Source organism: Carya illinoinensis, chromosome 1 (assembly GCF_018687715.1).
Source record: "Carya illinoinensis cultivar Pawnee chromosome 1, C.illinoinensisPawnee_v1, whole genome shotgun sequence".
NCBI lineage: Eukaryota > Viridiplantae > Streptophyta > Magnoliopsida > Fagales > Juglandaceae > Carya > Carya illinoinensis.
Window position 1 is genome coordinate 55,376,341 of NC_056752.1, and position 20,716 is coordinate 55,397,056.

The following is a 20,716-nucleotide window of genomic DNA, read 5'->3' on the forward strand; positions in this document are numbered from 1 at the left end:
AGGAAAGAAACAAAAATTGGAACTAGCAATTCCCATAGCATGTCTAAACCCACAACTAAACCAACTAATCAGGATTGATAATGACAATGCTGTACGTAGCCTTAACCTCGAAGGAGGATAGGAATTAATGGAAACCAACTAATAGAGTTGTATGGACCCAAAACTTCGCTCGTTTGTCCCCATGCCTCTAAGCCTTACTAGTTAATGAATTACTAACAATATTACCCATACAGTCATAGATAGATCTAGACCATCCAGGTGTTGGAATAAGCTTATAAAAGCATTGATCACGTTAATTGCTACTCTGCAAGCTGCTAGCTAGGGGAACGGCCTTCTTGTACTAATTTTCTCCGAAGGGCATTCACAATACAATTGTATATTAATGTATACGTTTCATCCAGCTAACATAATTAATTCAGTACTGTACGTAAATGAAAATGCATGTATCAAGAATGTGTACAAATATATGATCTGTTTCTGATAATGCAAAAATCTTATCAGCGAAGTAATGAGAGAGAATACTATATAGTGGGATTAATGTATTTATGTAAGTCATTATCCCTATGCATCAGAACGAACACGCAATCTTGCATTTTCAACTGATGAAGTTCAATTTGGAAAATGTAGAAGTATATTGTTGACCAGAATAATTAAAACTGTTGGTTTATACATTAATTAAGTCCATATTACAGGTGCAACGTCTTCGTTTTTGTACAGTTTACCTAACTCTAACGCTAGTCTAAGTTGCATATATAGTTGTTTTGCTTGCTAGTAAACTTCCGATTTCTTAGTTTAGGTGAGATGGAAATTAATGCGAACTTGATTGCATGGTGTGACTGATCTCAGCTAGACAATACGTTTCCTTAATATATAGTAGGCGTTAATGGCATGCATGATCATTGATGAGAGAGGTTTCGTGCTGGGTATGAATCATTAGATCTCTGAGTTGCATTCTCTTTCATGTGACAGTGTGAAAACAAGCCAACTAAGCAAGCAGAGGAAAAGAGTTAAAGATCAAACTCCTTTAATATTGGACGGCCATCTGATGATCAACGTATGTACACGTACGGGTTGTAATCATGCAGATTCTTAAGCGCCAAGCAGTTTGAATTAATTGGCCGGGTTTTGACGTACTTGAATTTTAGATACCTTCTTGAATGGCATGGTGATTATCTCTTGCAAGTATTAAAGCATTTATTGTCATAATTTGACCTCGTAGAAAGGGTAACTTATATTGGAAGAAATAGCCAGTATATATGGACTACATCGATCATGCATGCATGATGCATTGAGATTAGGATGGATTAATGAAAATGCTTGTGTTATGTGCAATGGTTCTTAATGTTTGGTCGATCGGGAGTCATTCGGGACCTTGATAACGTTTATAAGGTTGTAATTTTGTAAGATCAAGATCTGAAAGCTGATTTACAGGCGGCCACATGCACTCACGTACACTTATGCATATATATGCCTGGTTTTCAAGCATGATTTACATTATATCTACGTTTATATTTCTTATGTATCTGTGGTAATCTTCTTTTATAGCTCAGATATTAATTCACACGGATTTACAAGAAAAAGACTCAGATAATTAAGAATATTGCAGGCGTGTTGATATATTAAATTTCATCACGGTATTACCTAATTGCCAGAAAGGCATGCATGCAAATTAATGTGGGTGGCATTTCGTTGTGTTTCCAGGTAGTACCATAGGTGCGTACTATATATATATACACGTGGTGCGCGCCATACGTACCTATATATATATACAGCCATCGTTACGATATTTTCTTCTCGTGGGCACGACGTAACGTTGGTTAGCCTACTTTTGATGGTTGCCGTAATTGTTGGACGACAATACTATCGCTACTCATGCTCATTAATCACTTCACAAAAAAGGTGTGCGAGGGAGGGAGGGAGGAAGGGATAAGTACTGCAACAGCACATACGCAACCCCAAAACAAAAAGCCGGTACGTATAATACATTAATACTGCATTTTGGTCCCCCAACAAATCAAAATTTTAGTCAGAAAATTATATATATTAATATATAGGGATAGGTCTTGCATTACCAAAGTTTCCTGTGATCTGCCATCGAAACGGTCATCACGGACCAATTACCTTTTTAGATTTTCTTTCCTACAATATATATATATATATAAACTAAAATATACGGTAGCAAAAAAAACTATAGACTAAAATATATATAGTAATCTCCAAATTTTCTAAATCCCTATACTTATTATAAAAAAAAAAACAGGTGAAGAGAACAAGTCAAAGCAAGATCAATACATATAGAAGCTGCCATATGCAGTAGTACTCTCCTGTATCCATTTCATGATAGAAACTAGCTATAAGCCATTAGACCATTCCAAGATAAGACAGGAAATGTGAAGGATAATTGGCACAAAATTGAACACATCCACCAGAAGATTTCTTATGAATTCCGGTTTCAGAAACTAATCCATAAATGCATACTGCATAATGAATCTTCAGAATTAATCAGATACCATGCATATATGAAATTTCATACAAGAGTACGGTTCGAGAATGATCTTGATAATCCCAGATCATCTGATTACATGCATCCATGATCGATCAGTAACGTACAAATTAAGAGATCAGGATATGATAAATTACAATTTAAACTGAATACAAATTAAACGAACGAACGACTTTGAATATGCATGAAAATAACAATATTGAAAAGATTGATATATGCAACAGTTCTGTATATACCAAGAACCGCGAAGCTCATGATGATCTAAAACACTAACGATCAAATTAATTCCAAAACATAATTAAGAAGCAGTTTACACAAAACAAATTAAAAGAGTACCATGAAGTACTTCTCCCTCCTGGCCTTGATCCTCCAAAGGGACCCCCAGCAGGCTAGGCTAGGCCAACATGACCATGACATCTCCACCTCTGCTGCCTCATGCATGCTTTTCATTCAGCACCAATCCATCCAGACCTATAGCCTTAAATATTGATGGATCAACTCCTCTTGTTCTTGCTACCCAGCAACAAACAGAAGTAAAACAGTATCCTGAAAAAGAAACCCCAAGCCACCGTGATCCACAAACAGTTCCACTTGCTCAAGTCAGTGATTCCTTGCTGCTGCAATAAATCCGAGCCAGTGGTCAAGCACGTGGTGCTCGTTATCTGCACCCCCAGTGTGTTGCTCATGCTTTCCAAAAGCTTCAATTTCAGCGATGTGGGAACGGTACCGAGCGGCGTGTTATCAAAAATCTGAACTCCCTTTACGAAGCACTTGGTTGGATCACTGAACTCGTTTTGCAAAACGGCTTCGTAGGGATATTTCACGAGGGAGATGTAATGGAACCAGATCCAGTAGGACGGGATGCGATCACGGTTTATGAAGAAGCCACTGAAGAGAAGGAAGTATGCCAATATTGCTACGACTATGGTGTATCCAAGCATTACGTGAGGAACCACGCCGGAGAGAAACGTTACGAAGGAGTTTCCGGCCCAGAACGACGCCAAGATGATCAAGAAGTAGAACAAGAATCCAGAAAACCCTCCGTCTAGGCCGACCGCCCAAAATGTCGTCGCCGCGAACGCTAAGGAGAGGAAAATCAATGAAGGCAAAGACACGAGCGAGTGAGAGAAAACGTAGGACGACCGCCGATATGCATTGTAAGCGGTTTCCCTCATGAAGATGTAACGCTCTTGGAGGAAGACCGGGAGGGCATCGGCGCAGGTGTAGTACGTGGTGGACATGGCAAACGCAAAGAACCCTAATCGTTCTTGAACGCCTTTGGGAGAGTTATCCAGCTGCCAGAACATGGTGGCCAAGATAAAGCCTGTCACCAAGACCGCACCCAACCGAATCCCGAAAAGCTCTGGCATTCGGCGCGAGTTCATCATAGACCGCTTCGCCAGTACGGCCATTTCTGTCCACATCGGGTTCGCGAATCTTGGGACCATTGACGACGGGTTCACGTCGTTGGTGGCGCCGGAGACTAATTTCCCTCTGGAAATGCTGGCGCTGATTGCTTCTTTGAGTGACAAACACTGCCGGTCCGTCTCGGAGGAGGAATTCCGAGCGCTGCTGTCGTGCTTCTTCATGTTCTGCCACGACTTGTTGAACTCCACCAAACTCTTCGTCCCACCGGGCGAACCCTCCAGCCCGCGGATTAGGTCAAGAGCGAACTCGGTTCGGTTTTCGCTGTCCGGGATGGGGTGACCGAACTCCGCGAAGAATTGAGGAAGGTTCGTAGGTGAGCCGCTGTAAACAGTTTGTCCCCGCGATAAGAAAATCAAGTGGTCCAGTAGCCCGAGAATTCGGTAACTCGGCTGGTGAACGGACATGATCACTATGCTTCCACTCTGAGCAATTCTCTGTAAAACCTTCACCACCATGAATGCACTCGTGGAGTCGAGCCCCGACGTTGGTTCGTCGAGGAACAAGATAATCGGGTCGTGAATGATGTCGATTCCAATCGACACTCGCCGACGCTCGCCTCCGGAGACCCCGCGGTGGCCTTCGTCGCCAATAATAGTCTTGGCGGCGTTTCGGAGCCCTAATTGGTCGATTAGTGCTTGGACTCGCATCTTCTTCTTGGACTTGGAGAGCGTTCTCGGCAACCGAAACTCCGCCGAGAACATTAAGGTTTCTTCCACAGTTAGCATGGGGAACAACAGGTCGTCTTGCATTACGTAAGCCGAAATCACTTTTAGAAGCCTGGACTCAAAGGCCTCGCCGTTCAAAGTCACCGTTCCTTTCAGGCTTCCCTTCGCGATCCTATTTGCCAACGCATCTATCAGTGTGGATTTTCCCGATCCGCTGGCGCCTAGAACCGCCATAATCTCGCCGTCGCGAGCTTCACCCGAAATGTCGTTCAGGAGAGTCTTTGTACTCGTGAAAAGTCTCTCTCCGGAAACCGGATCCGCCTCTGTGGCGGCACCGAGCCTGTTTAGTCGCCGGGGAAAAAGTGCCCGAAAGGTCATCTTGCGGGGGACCTTGACGCTGTAGGTCAAACTGCTGAAAGAGAGGACAAAAGGCAAGGGACGAGGCTCGAGGGTCGTGTCGGTGAGATCAAGAACCTGGTGCACGGGGGTCTCGTTGCCGTCTCCGGTGGCTTCCTTCCTGGCATCTCCAACCCGCTTCAGAAGCTGGCCTAGCGTGGGAGACGCGCTGGTGTTGGCGCGAGGGAGGTCGTGGTCTTGGAGCTCCATCAAGTGACTGACAGTAGGCAAAGTATGTCTCGCCGGCGCAAAAGAATCGGCAGCGATACGAGACATTGTTTTGTGAACGAGTGGGGAGAGTATTTATTTATAGGGGATCGGAGTTTCAGATAGATGAATAGGTAGATACCAGGGAGAAGATGGTGAGGTTAACGGCGTGTTTGGCGTGGGGTTTGGCACGTACAATTCACAAACAATATGATGCGTAACGACGCATACATATATCTATATTTAGAAGGTAAGGGAAGTCATGAGGGTTAACGAGCGTTAGGAACAGCCTGATGTCCACGAGTGGTGGTAGTAGGGCGGGTGTCGAGAGTGGTGCGAGAAAGATCAGGAAGCTGAAGGGGGTGGGGATTCCTTTTCCTTTCCTTTCCTTATTGCATGCGCGCAGTAATACTTAATGTGGGGTGGGGTTTGTGTTTTTATAATATGTATGTGTTCATGAAATATATATGGGGGATCATGTGGGTTTAAAACGAGTCCTCCATCCATTCTACAGGCCAGTATTATTTTATTTGACTTTTTTTTTTTTTATAGTAATATTTTCAATTTGACGGCTTTGATTGAGGGATGGGGAGGTGAGAGAAAGGTCACCTACATCGCCTAATCAGTTTGCCTGTACGTTTTCTTTTTTGTTAATTTAAAGGTGAGAGAGGCTGATCGATCAGGGCATAGTTTGGGTGCTCTTGTTGGCGGATAATCTGACACGTGGTGTTGTGGGTTTTTAATTAAGGTGGGTCAGGTTGAGGTTGTTAATTTGCTTGCATAAATAAATAAAAGGGAAGTATGGAGAAATTAGGTTGGACGTTGATCTACTGTGGCAGTATGGCGTTGATTAATGCGATTCGTGGGGAGCTGAAATCGTGGGCCTGTACTACTAGTGCTACTGCAGCTCACCTCTTTTTTAGCCAGCCTCTTCTACTGTTTAATTGGAAGCCGATCGAGATTTGTACGTACAAGCCGATCTGGTTTCTGGTTTAGCTACTATCATAAACAAGGTTATTATAGGATAATTTCGGAGTAAAGTTTGAGCTTATATTTTTTAATAATTAATCTCTAATAATTTTGAATTAAGTATACTAAGCATTTAATTTAAAGCTGCTGAATGAATTTTAATTAAGAAAAAAGAGGACTCAAATTTAGTTGTACTTGATCTGATCTCTAATTACGGAGATCAATTAGAAGAAGCAAATAGCTAGCTAGACGGCTGATCAAGCGCGCGGCTTCTCTCTCTCTATATAAATGTACGCGCATGTACGTGTATGTATGTAGTTAGCCACGCACGTAGGTATGGCGCCTATATATTGACCAAACATACTATTTGAACAAATTAAGTAAGGCAGACGGCAGAACTTAATGTGTTACTTTTAACAAATGTCGACACAACAAATTAATTAACAACCTTTTTCCTTTGTAAATTGTGGGTAATGATAATGGAGTAATATAAAAAATATATGTATATATATGTATATATTGATCGCATCAATCATGGAGAATATTGTGTCGTTTCCTTTTAATTATTTAGTTTTTTTTTTTTTTTTATACATTTAGAGATGGGAGTTTCGAAGTTCATATCTCTGTTTTGAAGGCTGGATAATGCCAAGCAGGCTGTCTGATTTTCCATTTTCAGACTTGCAACGTAACTTGCAAATGCTGTATAATTTGTCGGCATCCGGTTATAACATGCAATGGCTTTCGTAACTGCAAAGTAAATCAGCATGGTGGCATGGAGCGAGCGCCTTATATATAAACAACATTAATTCATTAGAAAATTGTGATAGCAGCTAGCCCGTACGTACAAATTAAAGATTTTAAATCCATAAAACACCAAGAAATATTGGACGTTCTGGAAGCTAGCCAGCCAGCTCATTACAGGATCAAGAAGAGGATCGAGCAAATATATATATATATATATATATACATACACCATGGATGCAATTAGGTAATGAATTCAAGAGAATCTTTTCGATAATACTCTCTCGATCGGGGGTATTAAATTATCAGTTCAAAATAGTGCAATAATTAGTTTATATCTCATGACTATTAGAGCCTAACTATAATCCGGAAGCTTTACGTTTATCGAATTTTATTGTATGTATATATTTATGTACGTATGTATGAGATCATTAATTAGGCTTGTATGGACGTTATAATTATTTTTTTTCAATTGTTTGGTGAACAGGGGTACGTAAATTAAAGGGATCATATACTTGGAAGGATGGTCCTGATCATGTCTTGCCACAACATTATTTAATCTTCACTAATCAACATATATAATATATATATATATAGCTATATATAGCTATATATGTCCAGCAATAAGATTTTCAAAACTTTGACAAGGGTTGTTTTATATATTAAAACAATATAAATAAGAAAGTAGCCAACTTGCCTTCCTGCCGGGCCAAAAGGGTAACTTAAAGAAAGATAGATATAAGGGCGCCGAGGAGTAAAACTAGAAGAAGAAAGCACATGATGATAGTTTTGGTGCGTAGAAGCCTGGTAGTTAATGTAGATAGGCCACCCTCCCTTACCGAACTGCAAGCTAACTCATACCTATAAACGAGCCTGGCTGTGAAAGAGCCCCAACTCCCAAGTCAAAGCAGAAAATGGGCACCAACATGGGTACTGCAAGAGCAACAGCATGGGACATATGGCAGGCGCGGCCTTTTGACTCAATACTAACAAATAAAAAAACTCATCAATGGTCAAAATTTATTATTCTACAAACTCTTTCAAAAAGGTAGCATTTTCGTCGGGACCAGTCATTGTCCCAGCTGCAATTCTTTTACGTAGGAATTGGTTATTAATTTTGAGGTGGGTGGGCATGAAAAAGGATCCCATCTTCAGCCACATACGTTTGGTTACAGTACCAATCACAGCTAGCTTACGTACGTAGCTTCATTTTTTCTTTCGTTCTGGAAATGACCCATAAAAAATGAATTATAAATTTGTTGAAAGTAAATGAGTACCGAAGGCTGAGATTGAGGGAAGTTCATGCTCATGTCCCAGTGGCCTGGGGTTCTTCAACGTTCTCTAGGTGCCGTGCCCGCCCACCACAGCTTGTGGCGATACTTCCTGCATGCGCGTCGAATGTGTGCCATTGTAGCGCTCTTGAATTGATGCGAGCGAACCCACGTAAGAAGTTGGGTTGAACAGAAATTACTAACCAGAAAAACTATATATCCAGTGAATTTTTGTAAAATACATGGAGTGAAGCGTAAGATCGATCAAGATTAGTGAGAATTCGATAAATTCAAATGACAGAGAAATAGATATACAAAAAGATTTAACAAAATACAGCATTTAGGACCATCCAAACGCTATAATTAATACAATATAGGTCGGCCAGGAGAGCCCAACTTGAGTACACGCTTTCGGCTTCTTGACAACGACAAGCCCATGATTAAATATAACGCATGATTTTATGTAGCTGGGTCCAAGCATTCAAAGTGAAAACATTTCTATGTTAGCTCTAAAGTTTCAAACCTTTGTCCATGCGATCGAAAAACCACCTCGCCTCTTTCATGAGTGACAAGTGCACATATATTAATTTGGGCTAGCACTTGGACGTGCATGCCATGTGTGCTTCCACAACAAACACGAATTATTTTCTCGTCCTCTGTTATCCATTTCACAGAGACGGGACCCCCATCCTCTAGCTCGTTTTTTTTTTTTTTTCCCTCTCCTTAATTCTTTTTCATTTTCTGAGTACTTACGACTATGCTACACTTGTATCTATTTATTCTTCATAAATATTGTAAGACCTATTCTCTTTATTTATGTCTGAATTTAAATCCAAAAATTTGGACACATTCAAGGAATCGTGATCCCAAATGGTATTATCTCACCTTATGGTACTTATAATCTGGACGTTCATGACTACTCGCTATACCAAAGGATGTTAGATGGGCAAACGAATTCACACGTATGATGACAACAAATAATTAGGCAATCTACAGCATGATTCTCTGGTCCAATAACGTAAATTGAGGTTTTGCTATCATCCGCATACACCACATATCACACTTTTTTTTTTCTTAAGCTAATTGAATTCTTCTACTTATTATTCAAGTACCACACATTAGAAAAGAAATAAAAAAATATAAGAAAATATGGTGGGTAGTGTGGAGATGATATTTTTCATTAAGAAAACAACTCGAATTCAACCCGTGCTAGGATTTAGAAGTAATCAAGCCTACATTATCTTATCTAGAACAAGCTTTCAACACTTTTTTCCCCCTAAAAGAGGCTGGCCCAGGGCCCAGTGTAATATATGCATATTTATAATAGAAGATAATAATTAATACTCCTATAGATCTCAAGGTTGAAGCCTTGTACCTAAAGCCGAGCCCGAAATATGAATTGAACCGGTAACTATGTCCCAAACTGGCACATGAACAGGTCGAAACCCATATCCAACGAAGTCGTCTTCTCCGCCAGCCCCTGTGATCTTAACCAAGGCATTCACCAGTCTTAATAGTCAGTACGACTACAGCAACTTGCATATAAAGTTCACCCAACTTATGCAATTTCGTACTACACTCCAAGCGTATGAAAGGTCTAGATAAATGTATGTCAATTTCAAGAAATCTGCTGAGTATTACATCCAGTTGAAACCCGCATCAAACAACTCTATACCTCAAATTACCAACATGTCCAAAGACAAGGCAGCTCAAGCTGAACAATAATAATCCAATGCTTATGTTTGATCATCTGAAAAGTTAACCGCAAGATCCCAGTAATGAGCAACACCAGCATCTGCAAAAATCTTTCGGGCAGCAGCTTCAGTCATGCACTCGTGAACAGTGAACCTATTGAAGCTCGATTTTGCAACACTTCCCTGCCATACTAAGACACACTTGTTAGCAGGTTTATCATCACTTTCCTCTTCATCCTCATCTTCCTCTTTTACAGCAGCAGCCCAGTTTATGCGCTTAAGCATGAGCTTTCCATACCGCTTTATGGACTTGTTACCACCTTCAACAGCCACAACAGTGATGCCATCAGAAATCACAGCACATCCAGTCAGGCGGTTTTCCTGGGCATTGACATCAACTTTGAAGCGGGTCTGCGGGTGTGACAGGTCATTGATCCGGTAAACCGATACAATGGTCTCCAGTGTACTTGGCTCATCAAAAAGCTTCCGCTCTTTCTTTTCACGGCGCTCAGCAGGAGTGAGTTTGCGAGCAATATTCCTGTCAATGTGAGCTTGCTCCCGTTCAGCAGCTGCACTCCTGATTTCCTTTTCAAGCCTCGTTGGATCTTGGGTTGCTTCGGAACCAAGAACTTTCATCAGATTGCTCATTTTAACTTTAGGCTTTGGAGGCTCAATTAGGCCTTGTCTAATCATCTCCTGCTTATCTTTCTCCCTAGCCAGACGTCGCTGGGTCCGAAGTTTCTTCTGCTCCTTCTTGGTTAGCTTCAAGGGTTGAGGTGGTGGAGGAGCTGGCTCAGCAGGGGGCTCAATTGGACGAGGGTGTTCCACATAGAAAGTGATCTTCTCCATCTTTAGTTTATCTTCAGCCATGGTAGCATCGGTAACATCACCATAAGCACCAAATTGCAAAACAGGCAGATCCCTGATAATCCCATTAAATGTAATAAGATAGAACATACAAGAGAAAAAAATGTGGCTAAGCTATAGTTCTTAATACTGTACATATAAGATAGAAAGTACAAATGGGAAATAAGGAAATAAATTGCTTCATCAGGTGAAGTAAGACAAATGGGGAGGAGAACTTTATTTCCGAAAGAGGACTGTAGCCCTAACAAACTCCAATAATCAGTCATATTCCAACTTTCACTTGTTTCAAATATTCAGGAAACAGATAAATCAATCATGTTTTTTTGACAATTTCGTGGTATCCATGTAGTGTCAAATAATATAGCATGAATCTAGAATAACTGCTTTCCGTGAAAATTAAATAGTCTCTACTAGGAATCCCAACCCGGATTTGGTTTTCCAGTCCTTCCATGGGGGAGGGAGAAAAACAGAATAGATTTGGCATTACCAGCATAGCATTTGTATAATGCAACTTCCCCATGGGCATGCCAAGTAAACAGAGCAAACACCAATAAAATGCCTAAACAAAGGGAAATGATTCTACATACTGCCTAATAAAAACTCAAAATCCACTTACCACCACTCAATTTCAGGAATTGGGTCCTTAGGTTTCTCTTTGGTGATAACTCTCTCTGCTACCTCTATCAAATTTGGATTAATATCAGGGGCTGCCTTTGCCTTAGCCAACTGGGCCTGTTTTGCCTTCTGCTCTTTTGCTTGTGCTTCTCCAAATTTACTCTAAAACAACAAAATGCCTACATCTAGTAAAACAGGCGCTGAATTTGCAGAAGCAATCAAGAGGAGATAATGCAAGTATAAATACCTTCAACTTAATATGCTCCGCCTCTTTTGACCACTTGCCTTCTTCAACAAACTGAAAAGCCATCCTCTTTGGCCTCAACAGCTTAGTCTTGTTTATTCCCAAACTTCCATCAAAATGAGGATTTGATTCTGGATCAACATCCAATTCAGGTTTAAGAATCTGAAATGCATCCTTCTTTTGTTTGTTAATATTGACCTGGAAAGTTTACAAGATAATATTAGAGCACCTTAAAAAATACTTGATACCTGTCCGAACAAATTAAAATATTACAAACCTTTAGAGTGCTGAGGTTGCTTGGTTTTGTCAAATTCACCACATTTCCATGTTCATCTACCTCCCTACCAAGTGCATCGAGACGAAGCACAGGGGCCTTGGATGGCTTCTGCGGGACAGCAACATCTGTTGCCATCTGACCTGGAAACAAGTTTATAAGAGGAGCAAACTCTGGGTCCTGACGAAACCCCATCCTGGCAGCAAGTTCCTGTGCACGTTTCACTGCCTCAATGTTGGGTATAGTTGTGAGGCCTGCCGGTGCACTAGGACCAGTGGCAGGTGACATCACAGAAGCTGCAGCAGGTAAGCTTGATGAACTAGATGCTACCCCAATTGAAAGTGCTGTGGGGGCCATAGAAAGAATTGGCCCTTGTCCTGTTCCAGTAGTAATAGATGGTGCTTTCAGCCCCTCCTTCAATTCCAAGTGTGGGCTACCATCTGGAGTTGAACTAGCACCCTTGTTCAGCTACATATCAATATAATAGTTAATGCATACTAAAGAACACATATAATCATGCCCCCCACCACCTCCCCACCCACCCCCCCCCCCCCCCCCCCCCCCCCCCCCCCCAAAAAAAAAAAAAACAAAGAAAAGCAGACAACTTTAACACGAGAGAAATAGATGGCTAATAGATACATAAGATGGGGCAAAAGTATCCTGGAGGTGAACAACTTACGAGAGGAATCTTCTTCAGCTTCTCAGACAATTCTTTTTGCATTTGTAAAGCTTTCTTTGCTTTAGCTAAAGCATCAAGAGATAGGCTCCCACTTTTTCCAGCAGCTGAAGATGTCCCATCTGTACTAGATTTTCCAGGAACCTCATGAGATCTGGTAATACTAACTCCCTTATTTTCATTTGTGGTATAAATTGAAGATACCTTTGTGGGAAACGGATGGCTAGGAGCGAAAGAGGTATCAGGCACCCTCCTAGATTCCATGGTGAGTGATTCCAGAGCAGCACCCTGTGTGGAAAAAATAAAATATAAGTTAATATACTAGCCCATGGGGAATGTGCTTTTCTGCATCTTGAGAAACAAGAATGGAAATTAGCAAGAAAATCATAAAGGGAATGTGCAGAAATGTCGTCAACCAATGGAAAGAATACCAACAGCAACAGCAGCAAAACATCAAGGACACTAGTCATTCACAATTTTTTTTTTTTTTTATATATATAAGTAAGAAGAATTTATTAATCCAAATAATTAGGCAAGGCCCAAGTACACAAAAAGTATACAAGAGATGAACCTAATCACAAGCTAAGCGCTGTGAGAAACAGCATAAAATTCATTAAAGCTAATCCCATTCAATACAATAGCTGAAGCCCAAAGTAACAATGTATGAAAGAAAAAGTCCCTAAACCCTCCCATGGAACGTTTCCTATTATCAAAATAGCAATCATTCCTCTCGTTCCAAGTACACCACATTAAACATAGAGGCACCTTCTTCCAAACGGCTGTGATTTGACGATTGCCCTGATTCCTCTCCAACATGACAATAAATCTACCACCCTCATAGGCATTACCCATGCGATACAATAAATCTATCATTCACAAAAATGACCATAGTTTTCTACTGATTATATTTTAATCGTTAAAAGAGCTATAATTGATGATTAAGTATGCCAGAACACTACTTGGAAAACCCAGCATTTCATAATGATGATTAAAAATTCATCCAGTCCACCACAGATAAATCTTGATCGGAATTGTAGAATTTGAAGATGTGAAATTTTTGAGCAAGAAACCCACAAAGAAGTGTAGTCATCCACAGAGAGATGACCACAACATGGTCCCCGTTTACATTAAAAGAACTACCGATTGAATAAATACTTGAAGCGTAAATAAATTTGCCTATGCTACTCCCACTAACATTGTACAAAGAAGGGAAAAATGGGAACAACTTACATTCCCCGCTGGACCACTTGCATTCGCCGTGGTGGTGCTCTGGTAGTTACCGAGATGCTCACCATCACTCACCTCTTCCTTGACCTGAACCTTAACCTCACACATATTCACCCGTTTCCCGTCTTCCAAACCCCCTTCATTATCTTCCTCTTCCTCCTCTTCCTTTTTCACTCCATCATCAAACCTCCTCCTCTCCTTTCTCTTCTCCTTCCTCTTTTCTCCACTTGCTTCCTTCCCATCCTCAAACCGTCTTCTCTCCAAAACCCTAGCCTTCTTCTCACCACCATCACTCCTTTCCTCGCTCCCTCTCTCCTTCCTCTTGTGCGATTGCGAGGAATGCCGCCTCTCCACCGAACCGTCTCTCTCGTGCGGTCTCTCGTAATGATCCTCATAATCTTCATCCAACGGCTCGCGTTTGGCATCCCGATGCTTAGGCCGGTCTCTCTCTCTGCTCCCCTCCCTCTCGCTCAACGGTTCATAAGACCTCTCGAGCCGATCTATGCTCCCATCTCTCTCCCTCTCATCCTCGTTGGGCCTATCGCGCTTGGAATCTCGATCTCTACTACCCTCGCGTTCTTCCCGGGAGCGGCAGCGCCGAGATCGGTGACGGTGGTGGTGATCGGAGGAGTCCCGATGCTTGTCGTCCCTGGAGGATCGGTGCTTGTGGTCTCTACCGCGGTGGTCTCGATCCTCTCGGGTGCGCTTGCTTGGTCTCTCCCTCTCCGAGAGGCTGTCCATGCTAGGGTTTGGTTTCGCAGATGTCCGAGTTTCTCTCACGCTCGCTGTCTTGTCTCCCACTCGATTGATCGGAAAGAATAGAGCGAAGAGATAACGGCTCAGATTTATCTTGGGGTTTCTTCGCGGCTTGCTTTTACTGAACCGGACAGACCGGTCTTACTAAAGGGCTGTGACATCATATTATTCCATGTAAATATTTTAGAGTTTTGCTATATACAAGCACAGTCGCGCACTAATCTATGTACCAATACTGATTTATTCATATTTAAAATTTAAATTAATATCATTTTCAATAAAATCTATTTTTTGACCAATCACATCACATTAGTGCACAGATTAGTACATAATTGTGCTTGCAACTATACTTTTCCAATATTTTATAACAGTTCTTCTACATGCAGCGCGCCGCGGACGAAATTGCACACCAGTGCTGACGTGGCCGGTAATTTAAAAAAAAAAAGGAAAACAGAGGGAAACTTATACAGAGAAAGCTTCCAAAGCAAGCTTGCTGTCAGCTCACCCATCCGTGCGTTGCGAGTGGGAGGACCTCTGCGACCGGCCTCTTCTCCGACCAGCTCCTCTCCGACAGCCTCGTCGGACGTGACTTCCACTTATATTCTCCAACATTTTCAGTCGCGCAACCAACTCCTCTCTCATTCAGTATTTTCATCTCTCACTTTTTCTATATCATTTGATTTGTCTCTGTTTTGCTATATTTTCTGCCATTACAGTACATTTGGGTTCCTCATTTTCTGTTTTTCATTTGGCATTCCGGTTTCAGATGTTAAAATCGTCTTCTCGAAAAGTGCAAGGTTCCTCATTTTTAGTTTAGTGATGTTTCTTAGAACAAGCATGTAAGTTTTTAGTAATTATTTATTGTTGCATAATGAGATGGTGTTTTGGTTCCCCTAATAAAGTGTTTTTGATTTTGGTTTAGAAGAAAAAATAGTCCCCAAGCTCCCAAGCTTCCAGATACCTGTTAGGAGTCGAAGAGCTGCGTTTGTTGGTTTCTGGAAAGCAGGGGAGATTGTTTGAGAGTGAACTCCAACCCGAATTCATTTTAAAAATCATAAATTACATGGAAAGTTGTTTTATTGTCATCTATGCATGTTGAAAAAGGCATTTTGCTGATAAATGTCATATACGGGTCTGTGGTGAAACCTTGGCCACGACAGGGTGGCTGGAAACTTCTAAGTTTTACGTAAGTTTCCATCATTTAGAGAGAACTTGTGTTTAGCTATTCTTAATTGGTCATTACGTAAGTTTGGATGACCCCCTTGAATTTATTTGAAAAAGATCTTTTGCTGATAAATGGCATAGAGGGTCTTTGGCTAGACCTTCTCCACGATGGGGTGGCTGTGAACTTCATATTTTTGCATGAGTTTTGGTCATTTAGAGAGAACTTGTGTTTTTTCATCTTGCCATTTTCATTGTCTGTATATATTTATTTTCAAGCTTGGGATCTTCACCCAAGGAAGGGCAAAAGCCACCCGAGATGGAGCTCACATATTGCTCATTTGAATTATCACCGATTGCCAAATATGCCACCCTCTCCCAATTATGACAATTTGGATGGCCCCCTTTAATTCATTTTGAATGGATTGTTGGCCATTAAAGAGTGTGAATATAATCTCTAATTTATTAGTCATAGATTACACTTGGAAAAAAAAAAAAAAAAACCTATTAGTCATAGTTTACAAAATTAATATCTTTCAATCCCTCACAAGAAAATGATGGTATTTGGGGTCAGTCAGAAATAGAACTTACTGGTTTCAATATGTGTTATGTATTTAGAAGTACTATAAAGACGATTGTCATGATCTCTGATATTATCCATCCAATATTGGGTTTTTTTCCAATATTTTTCATGTCAATATTGAGAATAATAAACTAGAATCACACAGGGTTCCGAGAGCATGTGAAATAATATGATTTGAATGTAAAACAAATTTTTACATCTTCTATTTTTATCTTTTTTTAATATTTTATTTATTGGGGTTCCGATTTCAGTGTAGCATTTTTCTGATATGAATACACAATCTGAATACGCAAATTTTTCGTTTTGTTTTGAATATAGAGGTGATTGGGTGCAATTTGATATATTATTTTTCAATTAATTTGCAAAAGATATAACATTACTTTGTATCATTTGATTATATTTATATAATATGAATTTTAATGTTCATCAATATTCTCTAGATGGAGAAAGTGAAGGAGCATGCATCTTCTACTTCACGTCTTACCGAAGAACATGCAACAAATCCATCAACCTAGGTACATATTTGTGGAGGGTAAAAATCTGTACTTTTTTTATTATAATGGCCTGGTCTTGGGAAGTAGTTGACACAAGTGAATTCTTGGGCATTATGTTCAAGGCCTCCTGCTGTGAATTACTTTGGGCAATATTCTCTAGCAATTTATTTCATTTTGGTTTTGTGTAAACTGCAGGCAAATCTGATATTCCCATTTCACTCAAGCACTAACCCTCCGATTGGGGAATACTCTGCAAGTTCAAGCCATGCTGTTGAGCCTGAAAATATATCACCTGACTCTACGGGAAAAAGTATGTCTATGCCTTCGTATCCTGATACTGTTGAATCAAATCAAACGGACCATTCTGTACCAAGGCCACAAAATGTATTGCATACTGAAGGGGCTGAAATCGTTGAGGAACCGAAGTTGGGTATGGTGTTTCAATCTGAATAAGAGTTACTTTCATACTATAAAAGATATGGGCAACAATGTAGTTTTGGGATAATGATACAAAGGAGTCATAGGTTTGAGGATAGGAGTGTTAGATATGTGACAGTGGGTTGTGCTCGTTGTGGGAAGGCACGGAACCGTACGTCAAATGTCGCAAGACCACGTCCTACATCAAAGACAGATTGTAAGGCAATGATAAATGCCTTATTCAGAAAAGGGGTGTTGACGTTGTCGAGTGTTAACAATACCCATAATCACGGCCTAAGTCCACGAAAGACGAGATTCTTTCGCTGTAATAAAGAAGTCAGCGAGTCTATTAAGAGGTTGTTAGATATAAATGATCAAGCTGGGATCAGAATGAACAAGAGTTTCGTCTCTCTTGTGCAAAAAGTGGGTGGGTTTGAAAACCTCTCTTTCAATGAAAAAGACTGTCGTAACTATATTGACAGGGCAAACCACCTTCGACTTGGGAAAGGTGGCGCTGGAACCCTCCGTGAGTACTTTGCTTGGATGCAATACAAGAATGACGGGTTCTTTTCACTCATGGATATGGATGATGACGGGCGGTTGAGGAATGTATTCTGGGCAGATGCCTGAAGTAGGGCAGCGTACAAATATTTTGGTGATGTCATGACATTCGACACGACGTATTTGACAAACAGATATGGGATGCCGTTTGCACCGTTTGTTGGTGTAAACCACCATGGCCAGTCAATTTTGTTGGGGGCAGGATTAATTTCGAGCGAGGATTCGGAAACATTTTCATGATTGTTTCATACTTGGTTGAACTGTATGGATGGTGAAGCTCCCAAGGCTATTATCACAGACCAAGATAGAGTCATGAAAAATACAATAAGTCTTGTGTTTCTAAATAGCCGGCACAGATTTTGTTTATGGCACATATTGAAAAAAATCCCTGAGAAACTAGGTTCACATGGTGCATACAAGACCGGGTTGAAGAGTGAGTTGCTAAATTGTGTATATGACTCTCACACAATAGAGGAGTTTGAGGTCTCTTGGGAAATATTCATTATGAAGTATAACTTGCAGGAGAATGCTTAGTTGAAGAGTTTATACGATGAACGTACGTATTGGGCACCAGTGTTCATAAAAGAAGTGTTTTGGGCTGGAATGAGTACAACCCAGCGAAGCGAGAGCATGAATGTTTTTTTCGATGGGTATGTGCATGCTAAGACAAACTTGAAAGAGTTTGTCGATCAGCTCGATAATGCCTTGAGGAAGAAGATTGAGAATGAAAGTGCTGCAGACTTCCACTCATTCAACTTCACAATTCCTGTCGTCTCTCCCTCTCCACTTGAGAAGATTTTTCAGCATATTTACACTTGCAATAAATTCAGAGAAGTTCAGAAAGAAGTGATAGGGATGCTTGCAATTCTTTCAACTCTTCACCGGGAGGATGGTGTAATTGCAACTTACCATGTAGAAGATGAACTGAATGTCGATGGTTTCATTAAGGAGGTAACCCACACAGTCTACATTAATGAGGCCGAATGTGAAGTGAAGTGTTCATGTGCCTTGTTTATAATGAGAAGGATTTTGTGTAGACATGTCTTGGGCATTATGAGAGTTAACAAAGTCCGTGAGGTTCTAGATAAGTACATTATAGATCGATGGAGGAAAGACATAAAACGAACATACACTCTTATACGAAGTAGTTATGATGTGGTTGACCAGAGGCCTGAAGTTAAGAGACATTCACGTATCATCAAGAAATGCTACGAAGTAGCCACACAGGCAGCATCATGTGATGAGCACACTGAGGATATGCTGGGAAAGTTAGAAGAAATGAACTTAAGCTACCGCACCAACAAGCCACCATCGAAGATTGTAAGTTCTGCACCCGATACAATGACTGAAGCGAGTTCGAAGAAAGTACTGAGTCCCCATGTAATGAGGGGAAAAGGCAGACCGCCGTCTCTCAGGAAAAAATCAATGATTGAGCGGCTGAAACCCACGACGAAGAAGGCTAGTTAGAAAGGAAACCGTAAACAGTAGATTGATATGAGACGGGATGACGTACAACTTTCAGCTAAGATATGTTCATTTTACTGTTGTGGGTGAAATAGACTTGCAAGTATTCTGACTTTTCATTTCTTTTGTACCTCGTAGCCGCATGGACGTGAAGGAGAGAATACAAGAACGTGTAGGAACTTATTTGGCCAAAGAGATGTTGTAAGACAAGAAGATGTCCTAGTTCAGGTAATATAATATAATTTGGTAGATTCATGGGAGATGTATTAATTGTGTTATTAATACATGGTTTCCAAAAAATTATATTATTTGGGAAAAACAGTTATCTCTAACATTTTGTTTATTTCTTGTTAGCCGCCTGACAATACTACCGAAGTGTTGGACTTTAGTGGCACCGATCACGGTCTTGCTGTGACTGAGACTCAAGAAAGTATAAATGGTCTTGCTAAAGTATAGTGAATATTGTTTATTGGAGCGAGGATATTATAATTATATCTTGGTTTGATATATTTCAATATATTATATCTCACAGATGCAATTTGGGGTGGATGGAAACCAGCCGGATAGCTTGAGTGAGACACAACCGTGGGAATAAATACACAATCTGGGGTTTGTATCTCGATTGCACCTTTCATATTATTTTTCTAATATGAAAATCTACCCCCTTATTGGCATCATATATGTTTATTGGAATTTCTAGTGACAAGTATAATGATATTTTAGAAATATGTAGTTAAGTTATGGTTACATTAATTTGGTATCATTTTGTTGATATATACTAGGTTCATATGATTTTTGGTGTTACGATTTCAGTTCATATAGAGGTTATGGTAGATTCATGGGAGTTTTGTACAAGGGGAAGATCATTTTCGATGTTGGAATAGCTCATTGTAGGCCGAGTGCTCGTGGTGATTTTGTATTGCAAGATGCGTGGAGATAGAGTTGCAAAAGATGGAGGTTGTGTATATGTTTTGGAGGTATGTATGTAAGAGGACAGTTGCAGTGTAGTTGGGTATTTTTTGATGGGTGGACATAGGAGATGGATGTTGTATTTATTTTTTGATGTGTGGATAAGAGATGGATGTTGTATTTATTTTATTTTATGATAAATCCGATAGGAGATGGCTGGTGTAAATTTGTAGATAGGAACTGATTATTTTGATGGGTGGACAGATTTTATTGTGTAATTAAAGGACAGGACTTGTGTAATTGTTATCTCTGATATATACATGGATGCAGATTTTATGGTGTTATCTCTTATATATACATGGTTGCATATTTTTCCTCATGATTTGTACAAGGTAATTGTGTATTTTCTCACACAATTCACAACATTCCATTTGAATATGCAACTATATGTATAATATACAGACACATAACTCATGCACATATATATATATATATATATATATCTCTACTGTACATGCACGTATTCAGGTTGCTGCAGGTAATTGGAAATGCATACTGATGCAGTGATTCGGTTAAAATTTGGATATGTATTTA

At 40.3% G+C, this 20,716-nt stretch overlaps 2 protein-coding genes and 1 long non-coding RNA gene across 4 annotated transcripts; 1 reads left to right on the forward strand and 2 right to left on the reverse strand.

The window, feature by feature from the left end:
* Positions 1-2,491: 2,491 nt before the first annotated feature.
* Positions 2,492-5,668, reverse strand: LOC122290086 (ABC transporter G family member 1-like). The gene has a single exon (XM_043097626.1). It carries the CDS (start codon positions 5,266-5,268, stop codon positions 2,998-3,000), a length of 2,271 nt encoding a protein of 756 aa, XP_042953560.1. The 5' UTR covers positions 5,269-5,668; the 3' UTR covers positions 2,492-2,997.
* A 3,669-nt stretch (positions 5,669-9,337) lies between these two features.
* LOC122290094 (protein RDM16-like) lies at positions 9,338-14,607 on the reverse strand. 2 transcript variants are annotated; one of them, XM_043097632.1, is made up of 6 exons: positions 13,781-14,607; positions 12,554-12,838; positions 11,878-12,342; positions 11,604-11,798; positions 11,358-11,518; positions 9,338-10,796 (listed from the first exon to the last, which is right to left on the reverse strand). In XM_043097632.1, the coding sequence occupies exons 1-6, from the start codon at positions 14,516-14,518 to the stop codon at positions 9,917-9,919; spliced, it is 2,724 nt and encodes a 907-aa protein (XP_042953566.1). In that variant the 5' UTR covers positions 14,519-14,607; the 3' UTR covers positions 9,338-9,916. The 2 variants fall into 2 exon arrangements, with proteins under 2 accessions (XP_042953566.1, XP_042953571.1); XM_043097637.1 differs by lacking the exon at positions 13,781-14,607 and having other exon boundaries at positions 12,554-12,672; positions 12,755-12,838.
* LOC122290103 lies at positions 14,564-20,448 on the forward strand. Its single transcript, XR_006236295.1, has 6 exons — positions 14,564-14,707; positions 14,920-15,178; positions 16,718-16,792; positions 16,967-19,441; positions 19,568-19,643; positions 19,746-20,448. It is a non-coding gene; the product is annotated as an uncharacterized LOC122290103 (long non-coding RNA).
* The last annotated feature ends 268 nt before the right edge of the window (positions 20,449-20,716 follow it).

Excerpts from the sequence above, each read along its gene's own strand:
- LOC122290094 (XM_043097632.1), bottom strand. The coding sequence starts at position 14,518 with ATGGACAGCCTCTCGGAGAGGGAGAGACCAAGCAAGCGCACCCGAGAG. Across the intron at positions 12,839-13,780 it reads CAAGTGGTCCAGCGGGGAAT|GGTGCTGCTCTGGAATCACT; the intron begins GTAAGTTGTTCC and ends TTTTCCACACAG. Across the intron at positions 12,343-12,553 it reads AGCTGAAGAAGATTCCTCTC|CTGAACAAGGGTGCTAGTTC; the intron begins GTAAGTTGTTCA and ends ATTGATATGTAG.
- LOC122290086 (XM_043097626.1), bottom strand. The coding sequence starts at position 5,268 with ATGTCTCGTATCGCTGCCGATTCTTTTGCGCCGGCGAGACATACTTTG.